General features: G+C 38.3%; 1 protein-coding gene and 4 long non-coding RNA genes across 7 annotated transcripts; 3 read left to right on the top strand and 2 right to left on the bottom strand.

Moving 5' to 3' along the window:
* The first annotated feature begins 1,394 nt into the window (after window positions 1-1,394).
* Window positions 1,395-3,230, top strand: LOC130696871 (uncharacterized). Of its 2 annotated transcripts, XM_057520001.2 has the most exons (7): window positions 1,395-1,475; window positions 1,529-1,600; window positions 1,659-1,798; window positions 1,869-2,052; window positions 2,115-2,208; window positions 2,278-2,460; window positions 2,532-3,230. In XM_057520001.2, exons 1-5 carry the CDS (start codon window positions 1,448-1,450, stop codon window positions 2,177-2,179), a joined length of 489 nt encoding a protein of 162 aa, XP_057375984.1. In that variant the 5' UTR covers window positions 1,395-1,447; the 3' UTR covers window positions 2,180-2,208; window positions 2,278-2,460; window positions 2,532-3,230. The 2 variants fall into 2 exon arrangements, with proteins under 2 accessions (XP_057375984.1, XP_057375983.1); XM_057520000.2 differs by having other exon boundaries at window positions 2,115-2,460.
* A 1,003-nt stretch (window positions 3,231-4,233) lies between these two features.
* On the bottom strand, window positions 4,234-5,967 carry LOC130696879 (uncharacterized). 2 transcript variants are annotated; one of them, XR_009002731.2, is made up of 6 exons: window positions 5,895-5,967; window positions 5,698-5,836; window positions 5,444-5,627; window positions 5,288-5,381; window positions 5,036-5,218; window positions 4,234-4,964 (listed from the first exon to the last, which is right to left on the bottom strand). It is a non-coding gene; the product is annotated as an uncharacterized LOC130696879 (long non-coding RNA). The 2 variants fall into 2 exon arrangements; XR_009002730.2 differs by having other exon boundaries at window positions 5,036-5,381.
* A 3,283-nt stretch (window positions 5,968-9,250) lies between these two features.
* LOC132087995 (uncharacterized) lies at window positions 9,251-10,198 on the top strand. The gene is made up of 3 exons (XR_009421044.1): window positions 9,251-9,394; window positions 9,457-9,804; window positions 9,910-10,198. It is a non-coding gene; the product is annotated as an uncharacterized LOC132087995 (long non-coding RNA).
* Window positions 10,199-11,861: 1,663 nt separating this feature from the next.
* On the top strand, window positions 11,862-12,533 carry LOC130696397 (uncharacterized). Its single transcript, XR_009002618.1, has 4 exons — window positions 11,862-12,050; window positions 12,113-12,183; window positions 12,271-12,354; window positions 12,413-12,533. It is a non-coding gene; the product is annotated as an uncharacterized LOC130696397 (long non-coding RNA).
* Window positions 12,534-15,191: 2,658 nt separating this feature from the next.
* On the bottom strand, window positions 15,192-16,042 carry LOC130696396 (uncharacterized). Its single transcript, XR_009002617.2, has 5 exons — window positions 15,932-16,042; window positions 15,693-15,860; window positions 15,527-15,625; window positions 15,372-15,458; window positions 15,192-15,311 (listed from the first exon to the last, which is right to left on the bottom strand). It is a non-coding gene; the product is annotated as an uncharacterized LOC130696396 (long non-coding RNA).
* Between the last annotated feature and the right edge of the window lie 564 nt (window positions 16,043-16,606).

A 16,606-nucleotide genomic window follows, 5' to 3' on the forward strand; every position in this document is an offset into this window, starting at 1 on the left:
AAAAAAACAAATAAACAAAATATGTAACTCACAGCTCAACGGTTGAGCATTGACGCGGTATGCCGGAAGCCTAAGGTTCAATTCCTAGCATAGCCTTTAAATCTAAAAACAAATTAGATCTCATTACGGAGATTGTTCATTCGAACTAAGCAACTTTCAAGAAAGTTCGTTCTCAGATTGATAAATTGGTATGTACAACTGCTAGAAAGTTGACAAAAGTAATTCAGAGAAGTAGAGGGAGAACGTAAAAAAATAAACTTGTTTTTTCTGTTTATTTAAAAAAATTTATATATTGACATTCCTCCACACAAGTAATTAAATTTTGCAACTTTTTGAAAGGCAAAATAACCCTTTCAAAAGTTGCCGTCAACCAAGGCAGGGGGAGACACTGCCTTGGTTGACCCACCGTGGAGATTACCCGGTGCTTGGCTAAGAGAAGCCGGAAGAAGAGCCGAAGAAATGGAACATTTTTACAGGAGCGATTAACCTTTAATTCGGATTTGTGGGTAGCTTCATAGCCCTCCGTGAGTACATCATCGGACCATTAGGACCCCCACGTCCCCTTTCCGGCCAGAGCCCTCCAAACCTCGGTATATGTTGTTTTTAAATATACCGTACAGTAGGGGCATGACCCCTTACGGGGGCTTATTATGAGTCAAGGGGAAACAGGGCTACAGAAAGAAGGGAGCCCAAATATGCACTTCAATTTATCTATATGAAATACCATTTTGAAAGCTTATGTTATTCTTTCCATGGGTAATTCCAATTGTGTTTCCAAACATCAGTTTAAATAAAATCCAGCCTCATTCTGCAACCTCATTTCCGATCTATTATGAAGATTTACCTAAAAAGACAAAACAAAAGCAAATCAATACAAAACATTTTATTCGTGGAACTTACTTTAAACAGCCGCACATAATCCTTTTAGCGGTTTATAGTTGTTGTTTCCAAACGTCAGCTTTAAAAAATCCAGCCTCATTTGGAAATCTCATTTCCGATCTATTATGACTATTCACCTAAAAAGAAAAAACAAAAGAAAATTAATACAAAACATCTTTGCTTGTGAACTTATTTTAAACAGTATTGTGTGCAATCCTTCTAAGGGTTCATACTTGAAACGCCTCTGACAGAGTTTCTAAGTGAAATCCAAACACGACATAGTATGAACACCAATTATTTATGCTAGCAGACAACTTGATGTTCAGTAGAAGTGTTCTTTTCCAATATGGCTAATATCTATGGCAATCCGTTTTACATAAAAAAAAAAAAAAAAAATGGCGGAAAAAAAATAAAAAATCGCACTTTTTTATTTTTTTCCGACACGTAGCCATCTACCGCTCAGACTCGTTATTACTGGCGTAGGCAATTTCAGTCCATTGGATGCCATTCGCAGTTAGTTCAGTAGCGTGGATGGAGAATAACGCGTGGCTGGAGGAACAATTGGAAAATGGATAAGATAATACAACAAAAGGATGGTAAGTATAAACATTATTATATTGGTTTTCACTTATTAATTATTGTTTATTAGATCAAATTATGAAGCTGCAGGCCCAATTATTGGAACAACACAAAATATTAGATAACAGCAAAGCTAAGGATGGTAAGGCCTAATACATAATGATTCTATTTATTTGCTTTTATTCATTTGTGTTTTGTAGCTCAAAGTTTGAGTCTACAAGCTCAGCTAGGGGAAAAGAACAAATTGGAACGGAACAGTTTCCAAACAGTGAAGGAGGTTTTTCCAAACTCAAACCTAACTGAACATGAGGATGAATTGGCATTAGGTGAACACAGTCAGGTACCTAAACTTTTCAAATAAGAATTCAAAATAAGTATAGAATTTTAACAAACAATTATTTATTGTTTAGTTATTCAGTCTACCACCTGACAGTGTGTTAAATTTAAATTCTGTTAGTGCTGCACAAAAAGAATCGTTAGTAATAAGCCCATGCAGTGAAGGAAGTGAACAATTGTGGGACTGTATTTGGGCCGAAAATGGGTGTGGTACGGAAACCAAGATATGGCACAAGTTCAACATGAAACATGGATTAGGTACTTTTCGGTTTTATGTCTATTGAAAAAGTATTTTTAATGCTATTATTTTGCATTCACAGAATTTAATGGGGGATCAAATCAAGTCTGGAAGTGTTACAGGATGGAAGAGTCAGCCTACAGATGAAAAAACACTGAGAGTGCATTACCATTAAGGTATGAGGTAAAGTAATAGAGTATGCACATTGTCTAATGAGAAGTACCATCTTGTGTTAATAAATCCAGTACAACAGCAATCCTTTATAGTTCTGTCACAGCTAGAAACCTCAAATAATTCTGCTTCTCTGTCTAAAGAACAACTTGTCCTTTACGTTCAGAGTGTTGGGGAAACTGGGTACTTAAATGGCCCTAAAGATGTTTTAATTTTGCTGCCATTGCAGAGATGAACATCATACATGGACTCTTTAGGTATGAAAGGATTTTTCTTCAAATAGTTTTGAATTTATGACGAAGAATTTCTCCTCCTTTTTGCCAACCAGGTCTAATCTACCAAAAAAAATTTTATCCAATAGGAAAGGATTTTCATGTACTGAGAACACAACTATCAACAATGCAACATTGTACAGGTGCTAGTTTATCATTCAAGAGCCTTATACAATGATGTTAATCTGCAATTTGTATGTCCTTCCCCAAGCTTCCACCAGAAGTTGAATCTATGAGTCATGTAAGTTACATGATCAACAGTTGATATGTTTAACGGTGTTGTTTTTCTTTTCTCAATATAGGTTAATAGTAACATTGGATCTGAAAAAATTCTTGGTTGGGGCAAGACACTGAATAAATTGTATTGATTGGATGGATGACATGACATTTCTATACTTAATTCGGATTCCCCAGACGGTATTTGATATTAAAAAAATTGAAGTGCATATCTGGGCTCCCTTCTTTTCTGAAGCCCCGTTTCCCCTTGACTCGTAATAAGCCCGTAGGGGGTCATGCCCCTACTGTACGGTATATATAAAAACAACATATACCGAGGTTTGGAGGGCTCTGGCCGGAAAGGGGACGTGGGGTGCCGCTTAGTCCGATGATGTGTTCACGGAGGGCGATGTGGCTGCCCACAAATCCGAACTAAAGGTTAATCGCTCCTGTAAAAATGTTCCAAATCTTCAGCTCTTCTTCCGGCTTCTCTTAGCCAATCACCGGGTAATCTCCCCGGTGGGTCAACAAGGCAGTGTCTCCCCCTGCCTGGGTTGACGGCAACTTTTGAAAGGGCTATTGTGCCTTTTTAAAGTTGCAAAAATAATTGTAATGTGCAGAGAATTGTCAATAAATTTTTTTTTTAATTAAATTTTTTTGCAAAATTTGTTTCCTCCATTGTCTGTGTTCACACATTACATTTATCAATTTTTTTTTTATTCAGCTTGCGCAATTCAATTTTATTGTTTTTGCCACCGTTGTATCGTTTATCTGTAAGTATTCAATTATTATTTATTACACTTTTTGAATTCATGAACTTAGACAAGGAACAACGTGTAATACCTTGATATTTTCTGAAATAATTTTGTATTTGTATATTGTTTTACTGGCACGGGAATCGATCCTCAGACATTCAGCGTGCAAGGCCGATGCTCTAACATTGAGCCACGAGATATATATAAAATTTTTATTATCGCATATCATATGTTATCGTCTAGGATGTTTATGCAGTCTTTCACAACTATATGTTTATCTTTGTATTGCTTTTATAATGTCCATAGCTCTGTGGTAGAGCATTCAGCTGCGATAACTGTTACCCTGGGTTCAAACCTTACTAGATGTAAAAAAAACTACATCTAAATGGAGAAAATAATATTGCAGTATTGCATTTCAGTTTTATTCAAAGTGTAAATGCAAGTCCGCAAGTGACTAGAAAAAAGCCAACTTGACATCATATGATTCATGGCTCATTGGTAAAGCATCGGCGCGGAATGCCGAACATCTAGGGTTCGATCCCTTGATAATAATTGAATGCTTACAGATAAACTATGCTTACAGGAAACAATGCTTACCATCAAACGTGGCATAAACAATAAAGGAGAATTGAGAAAGCTAAATAAAAAAAAGATGATAAATGTAATGTGTGAACACAGACAATGGAGGAAACAAATTTTGCAAAAAAATTTTATAAAAAAAAATTTATTGACAATTCTCTGCACATTACAATTATTTTTGCAACTTTAAAAAGGCACAATATCCCTTTCAAAAGTTGCCGTCAACCCAGGCAGGGGGAGACACTGCCTTGTTGACCCACCGGGGAGATTACCCGGTGATTGGCTAAGAGAAGCCGGAAGAAGAGCTGAAGATTTGGAACATTTTTACAGGAGCGATTAACCTTTAGTTCGGATTTGTGGGTAGCCACATCGCCCTCCGTGAACACATCATCGGACTAAGCGGCACCCCACGTCCCCTTTCCGGCCAGAGCCCTCCAAACCTCGGTATATGTTGTTTTTATATATACCGTACAGTAGGGGCATGACCCCCTACGGGCTTATTACGAGTCAAGGGGAAACGGGGCTTCAGAAAAGAAGGGAGCCCAGATATGCACTTCAATTTTTTTAATATCAAATACCGTCTGGGGAATCCGAATTAAGTATAGAAATGTCATGTCATCCATCCAATCAATACAATTTATTCAGTGTCTTGCCCCAACCAAGAATTTTTTCAGATCCAATGTTACTATTAACATATATTGAGAAAAGAAAAACAACACCGTTAAACATATCAACTGTTGATCATGTAACTTACATGACTCATAGATTCAACTTCTGGTGGAAGCTTGGGGAAGGACATACAAATTGCAGATTAACATCATTGTATAAGGCTCTTGAATGATAAACTAGCACCTGTACAATGTTGCATTGTTGATAGTTGTGTTCCCAGTACATGAAAATCCTTTCCTATTGGATAAAATTTTTTTTGGTAGATTAGACCTGGTTGGCAAAAAGGAGGAGAAATTCTTCGTCATAAATTCAAAATTATTTGAAGAAAAATCCTTTCATACCTAAAGAGTCCATGTATGATGTTCATCTCTGCAATGGCAGCAAAATTAAAACATCTTTAGGGCCATTTAAGTACCCAGTTTCCCCAACACTCTGAACGTAAAGGACAAGTTGTTCTTTAGACAGAGAAGCAGAATTATTTGAGGTTTCTAGCTGTGACAGAACTATAAAGGATTGCTGTTGTACTGGATTTATTAACACAAGATGGTACTTCTCATTAGACAATGTGCATACTCTATTACTTTACCTCATACCTTAATGGTAATGCACTCTCAGTGTTTTTTCATCTGTAGGCTGACTCTTCCATCCTGTAACACTTCCAGACTTGATTTGATCCCCCATTAAATTCTGTGAATGCAAAATAATAGCATTAAAAATACTTTTTCAATAAACATAAAACCGAAAAGTACCTAATCCATGTTTCATGTTGAACTTGTGCCATATCTTGGTTTCCGTACCACACCCATTTTCGGCCCAAATACAGTCCCACAATTGTTCACTTCCTTCACTGCATGGGCTTATTACTAACGATTCTTTTTGTGCAGCACTAACAGAATTTAAATTTAACACACTGTCAGGTGGTAGACTGAATAACTAAACAATAAATAATTGTTTGTTAAAATTCTATACTTATTTTGAATTCTTATTTGAAAAGTTTAGGTACCTGACTGTGTTCACCTAATGCCAATTCATCCTCATGTTCAGTTAGGTTTGAGTTTGGAAAAACCTCCTTCACTGTTTGGAAACTGTTCCGTTCCAATTTGTTCTTTTCCCCTAGCTGAGCTTGTAGACTCAAATTTGAGCTACAAAACACAAATGAATAAAAGCAAATAAATAGAATCACTATGTATTAGGCCTTACCATCCTTAGCTTTGCTGTTATCTAATATTTTGTGTTGTTCCAATAATTGGGCCTGCAGCTTCATAATTTGATCTAATAAACAATAATTAATAAGTGAAAACCAATATAATAATGTTTATACTTACCATCCTTTTGTTGTATTATCTTATCCATTTTCCAATTGTTCCTCCAGCCACGCGTTATTCTCCATCCACGCTACTGAACTAACTGCGAATGGCATCCAATGGACTGAAATTGCCTACGCCAGTAATAACGAGTCTGAGCGGTAGATGGCTACGTGTCGGAAAAAAAGAAAAAAGTGCGATTTTTTATTTTTTTTCCGCCATTTTTTTTTTTTTTTTTATGTAAAACGGATTGCCATAGATATTAGCCATATTGGAAAAGAACACTTCTACTGAACATCAAGTTGTCTGCTAGCATAAATAATTGGTGTTCATACTATGTCGTGTTTGGATTTCACTTAGAAACTCTGTCAGAGGCGTTTCAAGTATGAACCCTTAGAAGGATTGCACACAATACTGTTTAAAATAAGTTCACAAGCAAAGATGTTTTGTATTAATTTTCTTTTGTTTTTTCTTTTTAGGTGAATAGTCATAATAGATCGGAAATGAGATTTCCAAATGAGGCTGGATTTTTTTAAGCTGACGTTTGGAAACAACAACTATAAACCGCTAAAAGGATTATGTGCGGCTGTTTAAAGTAAGTTCCACGAATAAAATGTTTTGTATTGATTTGCTTTTGTTTTGTCTGTTTAGGTAAATCTTCATAATAGATCGGAAATGAGGTTGCAGAATGAGGCTGGATTTTATTTAAACTGACGTTTGGAAACACGATTGGAATTACCCATGGAAAGAATAACATAAGCTTTCAAAATGGTATTTCATATAGATAAATTGAAGTGCATATTTGGGCTCCCTTCTTTCTGTAGCCCCGTTTCCCCTTGACTCATAATAAGCCCCCGTAAGGGGTCATGCCCCTACTGTACGGTATATTTAAAAACAACATATACCGAGGTTTGGAGGGCTTTGGCCGGAAAGGGGACGTGGGGGTCCTAATGGTCCGATGATGTACTCACGGAGGGCTATGAAGCTACCCACAAATCCGAATTAAAGGTTAATCGCTCCAGTAAAAATGTTCCAAATCTTCGGCCAGCCATGATGAACAATTTGTTGTTGAGACATGATGAACCCGAGGCCTCTCACACAATTTTGTTATCTAGGTGAGCAACGCACTGTTCATTGGGAAACGCTGTGATTCTCTTGAGGCTTTATAACGTTGAAAGTTCGATGACAATTATTTTTGGAAAAAACCATATCTTTATTGCTTAACGAAACAAATATGATGGGGCTATCCGATGGTTTTATTTCCATAGCCAATTTAAATTTTTCTGGTAACTTGTTTGGCTTTGACGGGCACTGGTTAATTGCTTTAAAAATGTGTTCGATTTAATACTGTTCTAAAATAAATAAAATGGGTTATTTTATTTTTGTTATTTACATTTATAAAAATAATTTAAAAAATTTTGAAGCAATGGCGTCTATAAGAACCGAACACGGACAGTCGACGTATGATCTCAGTGCTATACCACAGCGCCCTACCACAGCGCGACACCACTATTAGTCACATATTATATAGTTCTGGTATCAGAACGAAGGTCGATGAAAAATAAATTTGTTTGAGATGTGCGGTCCTGGCACAGTGGTTACCACCTTCGCTTCGCATTCTGAAGGCCCCGGGTTCAAGTCCCGACACCGCCAATTTCCCCCCCTCCCTTTCCCTCCAAATCTTCATTCAAGATACGCAAGCTTCTACAACAGATGAAGACGCAAGATTCAAGAAAGAAAAAAAGAAGAGAGAAAACAAGAAGAAAGAAAAAAGGAAGAGAGAAAAGAAAAAAGAAGAGCCATGCCTACTATAAAGGGGCTAAATGGCACACCAAAAAAAGCCTTGCCAGGCTAAAATTGGCAAAAATAGCCTTACCAGGCTAAAAATCGATCTGTAGTACTGTTCACTACCTTGAAGATCGAACCACAAAAGCTGAAAGGTAGAGAAGAGGTGATCGTTGAACGTAGGCTGTTCGTTAGCCTCCCCACGGCCTGAAAGACGGCTCGTGGATGCAGGCAGCTTATCATCGGGATATGTGACCCAATTCGCTACCCGTAAGTTTTTGTTGTTAGTGTTGCCAAGTTTTGTTGGGGCATGAAAGAGGTTGGCATGAAAGAGGTTTTGTAAGTAGCTATGTACAGTAGTGCATATAGTTATAAGTATATATAAGTAGCTGCAATAGAGAATGTTTGGTAATATTATTTATTGGCGAGGCAGAGAACAAGCTATATATAAGCTATATAACAATATAACAAGCTATATATAAGCTGGACCCGAGTTCGAATCTAGCCTCAGTCATTTCTTTTTTCCCTTTCCTACCGTAAGCTGGTTCGCGCGGCGCTAGTTCCACTGTTTTTCCCACACATTTCAATTCTGCATTCGTTACAGTGGAAAGTGGAGCTCGGTTTGGGGTATTACGCCCCTCTGGCAATGCAGTTTTAGGCGCTGGAGGTATTGCGCGCTGACAGGCCGTTATTATAGTATGCCATGAAAGTAACAGGGATTTTTCTGGGGATTTTATTTTTTTAAAATAGGGATTTATGTCCCCAGTCTGGCAACGTTCTAGGGATACCACTTTGCGGAAAGTGGAAACACTGATTAGATGCCATTCGCAGTTAGTTGAGTACATGGCTTACTATAATCACGGCCAGCAAACGCGCAATACCCCCTGCGCCTAAAACGAAATTGCCAGAGGGGTCTAATACCCCCAGTCCACTTTCCACTGTTTGGTAACTAACAAAGAATTGAAATGAGTGGGAAAAACAATGGAAAGTGGAACCTAGCGCCGCGCGTGGCCAGTTTACTATAGGAAAGGAGAAAAAAGAAAGACTTATGCTGGATTCGAACACGGGTCTCCCGCATTCCAACTGAAAGTTCTACCCATTACACCAAAGTTTTGATAGTTAAATTGCTACCGGGGCACTAGTAATCCGCCTCCTTTACCATTCAGTGGCAAAAGTCGGGGAAATCGGAATGGGTGGAATGAAGCTGCGGCAAGTGGAGTTCGATTTGGGGTATTAGGCCCCTCTGGCAATTTTAGTTTTAGGCGCAGGGGGTATTGCGCGTTTGCTGGCCGTGATTATAGTAGGCCATGGTTGAGTAGCGTGGATGGAGAATAACGTGTGGCTGGAGAAAAATATGTGGCTGGAGAAAAATATGTTAAAATGGATAAGATAATAAAAGATAAGGATGGTAAGTACAAAGATTATTATATTAGTTTTCAATTATTAATTATTGTTTTTTAGCTCTAATTATGAACCTGCAGGCTCAATTATTGTTCGTAATCAGTCCATGCAGCGATGGAACTGAACAATTGTGGGACTGTATTTGGGCCAAAAATGGGTGTGGTACGGAAACCCAGAAATGGCACGAGTTCAACCTAAAACATGGATTAGGTACTTCCCCGTTCTTTGTCTATCGAAAAAGTATTTTTAATGCTATTATTTTGCATTCACAGAATTTTAGTGGGGGGATCAAGTCAAGTCTGGAAGTGTTACAGGATGGAAGAGTCAGCCTGTAGTTGAAAAAACACTGAGAGTGCATTACCGTTAAGGTGTGAGGTAAAGTAATAGAGTAATGCAAATTGTCTAATGAGAAGTACCATCTTGTGTTAATGAATCCGGTACAACAGCAATCCTTTATAGTTCTGTCACAGCTAGAAGCCTCAAATAATTCTGCTTCTCTTGCTAAAGAACAACTTGTCCTTTACGTTCAGAGTGTTGGTGAAGCTGGGTACTTAAATGGCCCTAAAGATGTTTCACTTTGCTGGCATTGCAAGGATGAACATCATACATGGACTCTTTAGGTATGAAAGGAATTGTCTTGAAATTTTTTTGAATTTATGACGAAGAATTTCTCCTCCTTTTTGCCAACCATGTCTAATCTACAAAAAAAAAAATTTATCCAATAGGAAAGGATTTTCAGCATACTGGGAACACAACTATCAACAATGCAACATTCTATGGGTGCTATTTTATCATTCAAGAGCCTTATACAATGTTTTTCATCTACAATTTGTATGGCCTTTTCCAAGCTTCTGTCAGAAGTTCAATCTATGAGTCATGTAAGTCACATGAGCAACAATTGAGATGCTTAATGGTGTTGTTTTTCTTTTCTCAGTGTAGGTTAATAGTAACATTGGATCTGAAAAGATTCTTGGTTGGGGCAAGACACTGAATAAATTGTAATGATTGGATGGATGATATGACATTTCTATACTTCATTCGGATTCCCGAGACGGTATTTTATATTTAAAAAAATTGAAGTGCATATCTGGGCTCCCTTCCTTTCCGTTTCCCCTTGACTCGTAATAAGCCCGTAGGGGGTCATGCCCCTACTGTACGGTATATATAAAAATAAAATATACCGAGGTTTGGAGGGCTCTGGCCGGAAAGGGGACGTGGGGGTCCGCTTAGTCCGATGATGTGTTCACGGAGGGCGACGTGGCTGCCCACAAATCCGAACTAAAGGTTAATCGCTCCAGTAAAAATGTTCCAAATCTTCGGCTCTTCCGGCTTCTCTTAGCCAATCACCGGGTAATCTCCCCGGTGGGTCAACAAGGCAGTGTCTCCCCCTGCCTGGGTTGACGGCAACTTTTGAAAGGGCTATTGTGCCTTTTTAAAGTTGCAAAAATAATTCAAGTATGTGAAGGTAGTATTGTGTATGATAGATGTGAATAGCTTTCCCAATTTGTAGCTAAAAAATTTCTTAAGTTCGCTACATATGCAGTTTTCCGTTACAATCAAAGATGAATTTGGCTTTTTCGATCGATTTGAAAAGGTTTTATCTTGTCACGGAGACCAACGTAAATCACAGAAACGTTCAATTGATTCGCTCTATTTGTCTTCCGCTTTTCTGAACGTTGCCACTTTCATTGAAACCCGTAATATTTTGCATTGTCTCCCACATCCTAACATTCACTTTTTTGGCTAATTTAGCGCCTTTTAATTTTCCTTTGCCCGCAATCGTTTGATTGTGTTAACCCATTTACGAGATTTCTATGTCAAACGTTGTTTTCAAATTTTCTTCGTGAAATTGTCATTGACACTAACAGCAAACAGGCATACACATTAGCGTACTTATTATGTGCGCGGATGGTGTTGTGGATGCGTTTGAATCATATTATACGCTGCCAATTGATTATCTGGTGTTGTGTTTTTTTACTTAATTTTCCCATTTTGTATTATTCATTTTCAAATCGAAAGAGAACAATGTGGTGAGTTTGTGCGGCTCTTTATATGCAAAAACAGCAGGTAAGAAATGGTAATTCTAATTTTAGAGAAAAAATGTAGAATCGCTATCCTCGTCTAAAAAGCCGCAGCCTACAAGTACTAGTCACACTTGTTGGGGGTGGAAGGACGTGAATTTTCGCTTTAGAAGCAGAATGGATATGTTCACAGCAGTATTTTTCACGCATTAAAAAATAAGTGAATTCTTAAGAAAATTCGCGTCTTGATTCTAAATTAAAAAACGAGATGACGCTGCTGTGCAATTAATTTGTTCAGTTAGAACGCATGATAAGTGAAATCCAGCCGAATGTTTGTTAATTGTGTTAATATACAACAGAAGATTCGAAAAACGTTATGCTACCGACGATGAAGTGTTTTGATTGTGTTTTGGAAGTCAACCAGATGAAATAGATTTCTTATTTAACGAGATCAGCTATGCCAGCTGTCAAACACAAAGCCTGGCAGCATATTCTGGCTTTTGCGTTCAATCATGTGATAAGATTACTCATTTAAAGGTATAAGGCTTACATTTTGATACTAGAATCCAATTAGTATGATTCTACTTTCAAGGAATAGCTCATGAAACTTTATTTACAAATTACAGAGGTTGTGACAGTGGCAAAAGTGTTATCATTTGAATATCTTCGTCTGATTTTGCAGCACTTTATCCATTCATCAACTATTAGTTTGGATCTGGCAAAGGTGGTTTATACCTCTGTGTCGTGTGGCCAACAAAAATTACCGCCGTTTCAGCAGTCATCCTGCTATTCCTACCTAACAAACCAACACACATAGACATGGACCCCAAAACCATTTACTTGTGGTATTTTAAGTTTCTTTCTTAGTCTAATATGACTTTTCTTTACATTTAATATCCTTTTGTAGGACTGCCAAGTCTTTACTTTCTTCATCGTAATTCCTGGCCCCACTATCTTTTTAGTCTTTGAGTAACAGCTGTAAGTCAAATAGCCATCTCTGTTATAGTTTCACCAACAATGTTTTATTTCCAAAAATTAACAGTTGTTTTTACTTCTATCGTTTAGAGCTAGGGCATTTTCCTTTTCTGTCCCATGTAAAAAGACCTTCAAGATTTCGATCGAGTATTAACTCTCTCAAGCCATCTAAAAGTAAGTTTCCATTTGCCCGTTCAAGTGTAATAGTGTAATATCGTTGTTTGTTATTTAGGTAACGCCATGACAGCAAAATGAAAAAAAGTGATGGAATGCCGAATAGTAAATAAAAGTAGGTAGCCGAATAGTAAGCAGTGGTCTGTAGGAGATCATCGTGGAACATCGTGCAAAATGTTGTTATATGGCCCGTCTTCGCCTCGCCCGTCGCCCCGCCTTCGCCTCGCCCGTCGACCCGGCTTCGCCTCGCCCGTCATCCCGACTTCGCCTCGCCCATCGCCCCGTCTTCGCTTCGCCCGTCGCCCCGTCATCGCCTCGTGGTCGCGCCGTCTTCGCCTCTCCTATCGCCCCTTCGTCACCTCGTGGTCGCCTCATCGTGGTATTGTTTTGTTTTGTTTCGTATTATGTAATGCTAATCTAATTAACTCGTTGGCTGCCACCCACCCACCTTGGTCCCCTTTTTTTTGTAGCTTGACAGGGACGGGCCGCGCTGTTCTGGTCCATGGTCTATCTGCCATGGGGTGGAGCAGCGCCACTGCCCAAGATTGGCCGAACGGCCCTTTAGGCAATGCACCACAGGGAATTCCCTTGAACGAGACGGCGATGTAGACCTGGGGTGTGCATTCCCGGAAAGGTCTCATCGTCAGTTTCAGCCCGGCCTACCCGGCCCCCTTGGTCGCTATCCCTTCGATAGCGACAGTAGCAACTGTAGAATATGGTGGCGTGGCAGCCAACGAGTTAGTTGTATGTATTTGTGTATGTATTGTATTTTGCATATCTATTAAAATTTATGTAAAGTGGTGGATATGTGGGTGGAAGGAGGGACAAAAAAACGATTTTACACTATTTACTTTTATATTTATTATTTAGCTACACATTAATTGACATGGGGATCGAAACCTAGTATTCCAGCATGACAACAACATGCTTTACCATTATTCCAACCATGAACTTATAAGCAACTAATGAATATTTCTTGTTACCTACGGACTAACATTTACACTTAATAAAGTTGAAATGCAAAGCTGCAATATTCTTTTCCACATTTATTCTGCTTCAATTATATACATCTGTTGAGGTTTGAACCCAGGGTAACAGGTATCGCAACTAAAGGCTCTACCACAGAGCTATGGACCTTATGAAATCTGAAGAAAGATAAGCATATAGTTGTGCAAGACTGCACAAACAGCCTAGACGATAACATATTATATGGGATAATAAGAAAATTTAGGTATATCTCGTGGCTCAATGTTAGAGCATCGGCGTTGCACGCTGAAGGTCTGGGGATCGGTTCCCATACGAGTAAAATAAAATTCAAATACAAAATTACTTCAGAAAATATCCAGGCATTACACTATGTTCGTTGAATCTAAGTCGAGAATGCAAAGACTGTAATAAATAATAATTGAATACTTACAGATAAACGATAAATTAATGGAAACAATGCTTACCATCAAAGATGGCAAAAACAATAAAAATGAATTGAGCAAGCTAAATAAAAAAAAAAATTGATAAATGTAATGTGTGAATACAGCGAACGCAGACAATTAAAGAAACAAATTTTCGAAAAAATATTTTATAAAAAAAATTTTTATTGACAGTTCTCTGCACCTTAGAATTATTTTTGCAACTTTAAAAAGGCACAATAGCCCTTTCAAAAGTTGCCGTCAACCCAGGCAGGGGGAGACACTGCCTTGTTGACCCACCGGGGAGATTACCCGGTGATTGGCTAAGAGAAGCCGGAAGAAGAGCTGAAGATTTGGAACATTTTTACAGGAGCGATTAACCTTTAGTTCGGATTTGTGGGTAGCCACAGAGCCCTCCGTGAACACATCATCGGACTAAGCGGCACCCCACGTCCCCTTTCCGGCCAGAGCCCTCCAAACCTCGGTATATGTTGTTTTTATATATACCGTACAGTAGGGGCATGACCCCCTACGGGCTTATTACGAGTCAAGGGGAAACGGGGCTTCAGAAAAGAAGGGAGCCCAGATATGCACTTCAATTTTTAAATAATTAATACCGTAATACGCGGGAATAAAGAGGCGACTGATGGAGGGAAATTCAATTCCGTACTTCAAATTACTATAACCTTTCGTCATCGCATCCCAACCAGAAACCTTCGCAGGTTCACTATTGCTATTAATCTAAATTAAGAAAATAAAACAGATAAGCATAAGACGTTCTTATTGATATCGCTTACAGGGTACATAAATTCACCATCTGCCATAGTCCTGTAGATTCCTGGCAGGAGCTTCTAAAAGGCTATGCAGTTGCAAATGATCACCATAGCCAAAACTTGAATACGAAAGTTTGGAAGAACCCTTCGTGTTGGACACAGAGATCTTCCATGGGCTTTCCGGTTGGACGTTCCATGCACCATAAAAAACAGAGAGGTTACAAAGTTGGTTGTTTTGATCACTAAACGTTAAGGTAAACAATGTACCTGGTCTCGGCAGTCTTGACAACAATTTCCATTATAACATCATTTCACCTGATTTTATAGAAAAAGAATTTCGTAGGCGACAGTTCAGAATAGAAATGGTTGCACTCAACTCTATTGACAGGTGAGGATTACGGAATGTCGCCTTAGGGAGTGCAAACCGCGATTTTCAAAACTATTAAATGCTTGTTAGCCATTGAAAGATTGCTGGCTGACGCAGACAATCGTTTGGGACATGATTAATGACCTGCTTCGTGGATAAAGCTCGTTTTTTTTAGCCCTCTCCAGGATGACATGAATTCCAGTATGTTCTACACATGTATCAGCACTTAGCGATACACCAATTAAAACAATTAAAAAGTTTAAAATAGTACCACCTTTTTAATGTTTTTGACTCCATGATTCATCTTCATTGCAATTGTGAAGGCAAGACAACTGACCTATGGTGATTTATTCATCTCACTTGCCATAACCGTTTTCCCAATGTATCAGCTTTTCTGCCAACAGTAGTTTACTAATACAACATTGACGATTAAAATTAGAAAACTAAACAAACTCAGCAGAAAAGCATTACCAGGGAGTAACATCTTGCATGTTGATGAAGAATCCTCGGTTTATCATGTACATGGCAGAATATTCACATTGCCTGGATGGCGCAATCCTTTGCGTAATCACACAAATAGTAACTAAAACATATTGAATTGAAACAAAATTTAAATGAAGTTTTACCCAACAGCCGGCTGCACCTCTGAATTCCAAAACTACGTCTACACATTCATATCAAGCTTTTCCAGCATGTCTCACCTTTGGCATTTGTTTAAATCATTCCTTCAAAAATTTTAAATAAATGTAAATAAAGTAAACAATTGATATTTATGTGACGTCAGAGTATTACGTAGTACTTGACAGCCATTTGGCTGTCAAGCATTCCATACAAGATAGGCATTTTGGATTCCACAAGATAGAATCAGTGGCAGCAATCAAGTGCTTTTGATATGGGCTAGGTGTTATAGTCGCTGAGGGCTCTCAATCCCTAAACTGAACCTTGCTCACTGATGACAATCTATAAAAGGATTTAAATCTTAATTAATGAGACATGTAGGATACTGTAAAATATTATGGTAAAGATGGTACCAAATGCTGAGTTACTAGAAATTTTGCCTGGGAAATCTCCAACTGACCATGTGAAACATAAGTCAGCTGTACTGCATTTGCAAATCCAGTGTTAAAGTAACCATATCCAATCCATGTCTGAAGGAATGAATGAGAAAATTAAATAGGAATCTGGCCGCTAGATGGCCATAGCTGTAAAAAAGAAAAAAAAAGCCAAATTTTTTTTTTTGTTGGGTAAAACGGATTGCCATAGATACCACTGCAGACAATCCGAGAACCAGGATGTATTTTTATCATGCTTATTCAAGGAAAAAACTATTTCTCTGTAGATCCACGGCATTTTAGTGTCCGCAGATACCAGGTGGCGCTGGAGTAGTGATTGTGCTCAGTTTCTGCAGGTATAAATTTTAAGCCCGACAAAATAAGCCCGACAAAATAAGCCCGACAAAATTTCTGTTTTTTTACGTTTTATCCAAAAACTATGAATCCCGCGAGAAAACAACCCTCTTATTTGTGATGTCCGTTCAATTCTGCATCGAAACCATGCATTTAAAGTCAAATCTAAAATTTTGCCAAAATTGAAAAAGTGAGAAGGCCTTCTCACTTTTGTCAAAATGGGCCAAAATCAAAATCTCCTGGAATTCAATGAAACTCACACAGTATAATGAAAATTGAACGCTGATTTCGATTCAGCTA

This window comes from Daphnia carinata, chromosome 5, assembly GCF_022539665.2.
Source record: "Daphnia carinata strain CSIRO-1 chromosome 5, CSIRO_AGI_Dcar_HiC_V3, whole genome shotgun sequence".
NCBI lineage: Eukaryota > Metazoa > Arthropoda > Branchiopoda > Diplostraca > Daphniidae > Daphnia > Daphnia carinata.

What these genes read in the sequence shown, in the direction of transcription:
- LOC130696871 (XM_057520000.2), top strand. Translation starts at nt 1,448, where the DNA reads ATGGATAAGATAATACAACAAAAGGATG. An exon ending in TAACAGCAAAGCTAAGGATG is followed by an intron (nt 1,601 to 1,658) that starts GTAAGGCCTAAT and finishes TGTGTTTTGTAG; the next exon opens with CTCAAAGTTTGAGTCTACAA. An exon ending in CATTAGGTGAACACAGTCAG is followed by an intron (nt 1,799 to 1,868) that starts GTACCTAAACTT and finishes TTTATTGTTTAG; the next exon opens with TTATTCAGTCTACCACCTGA.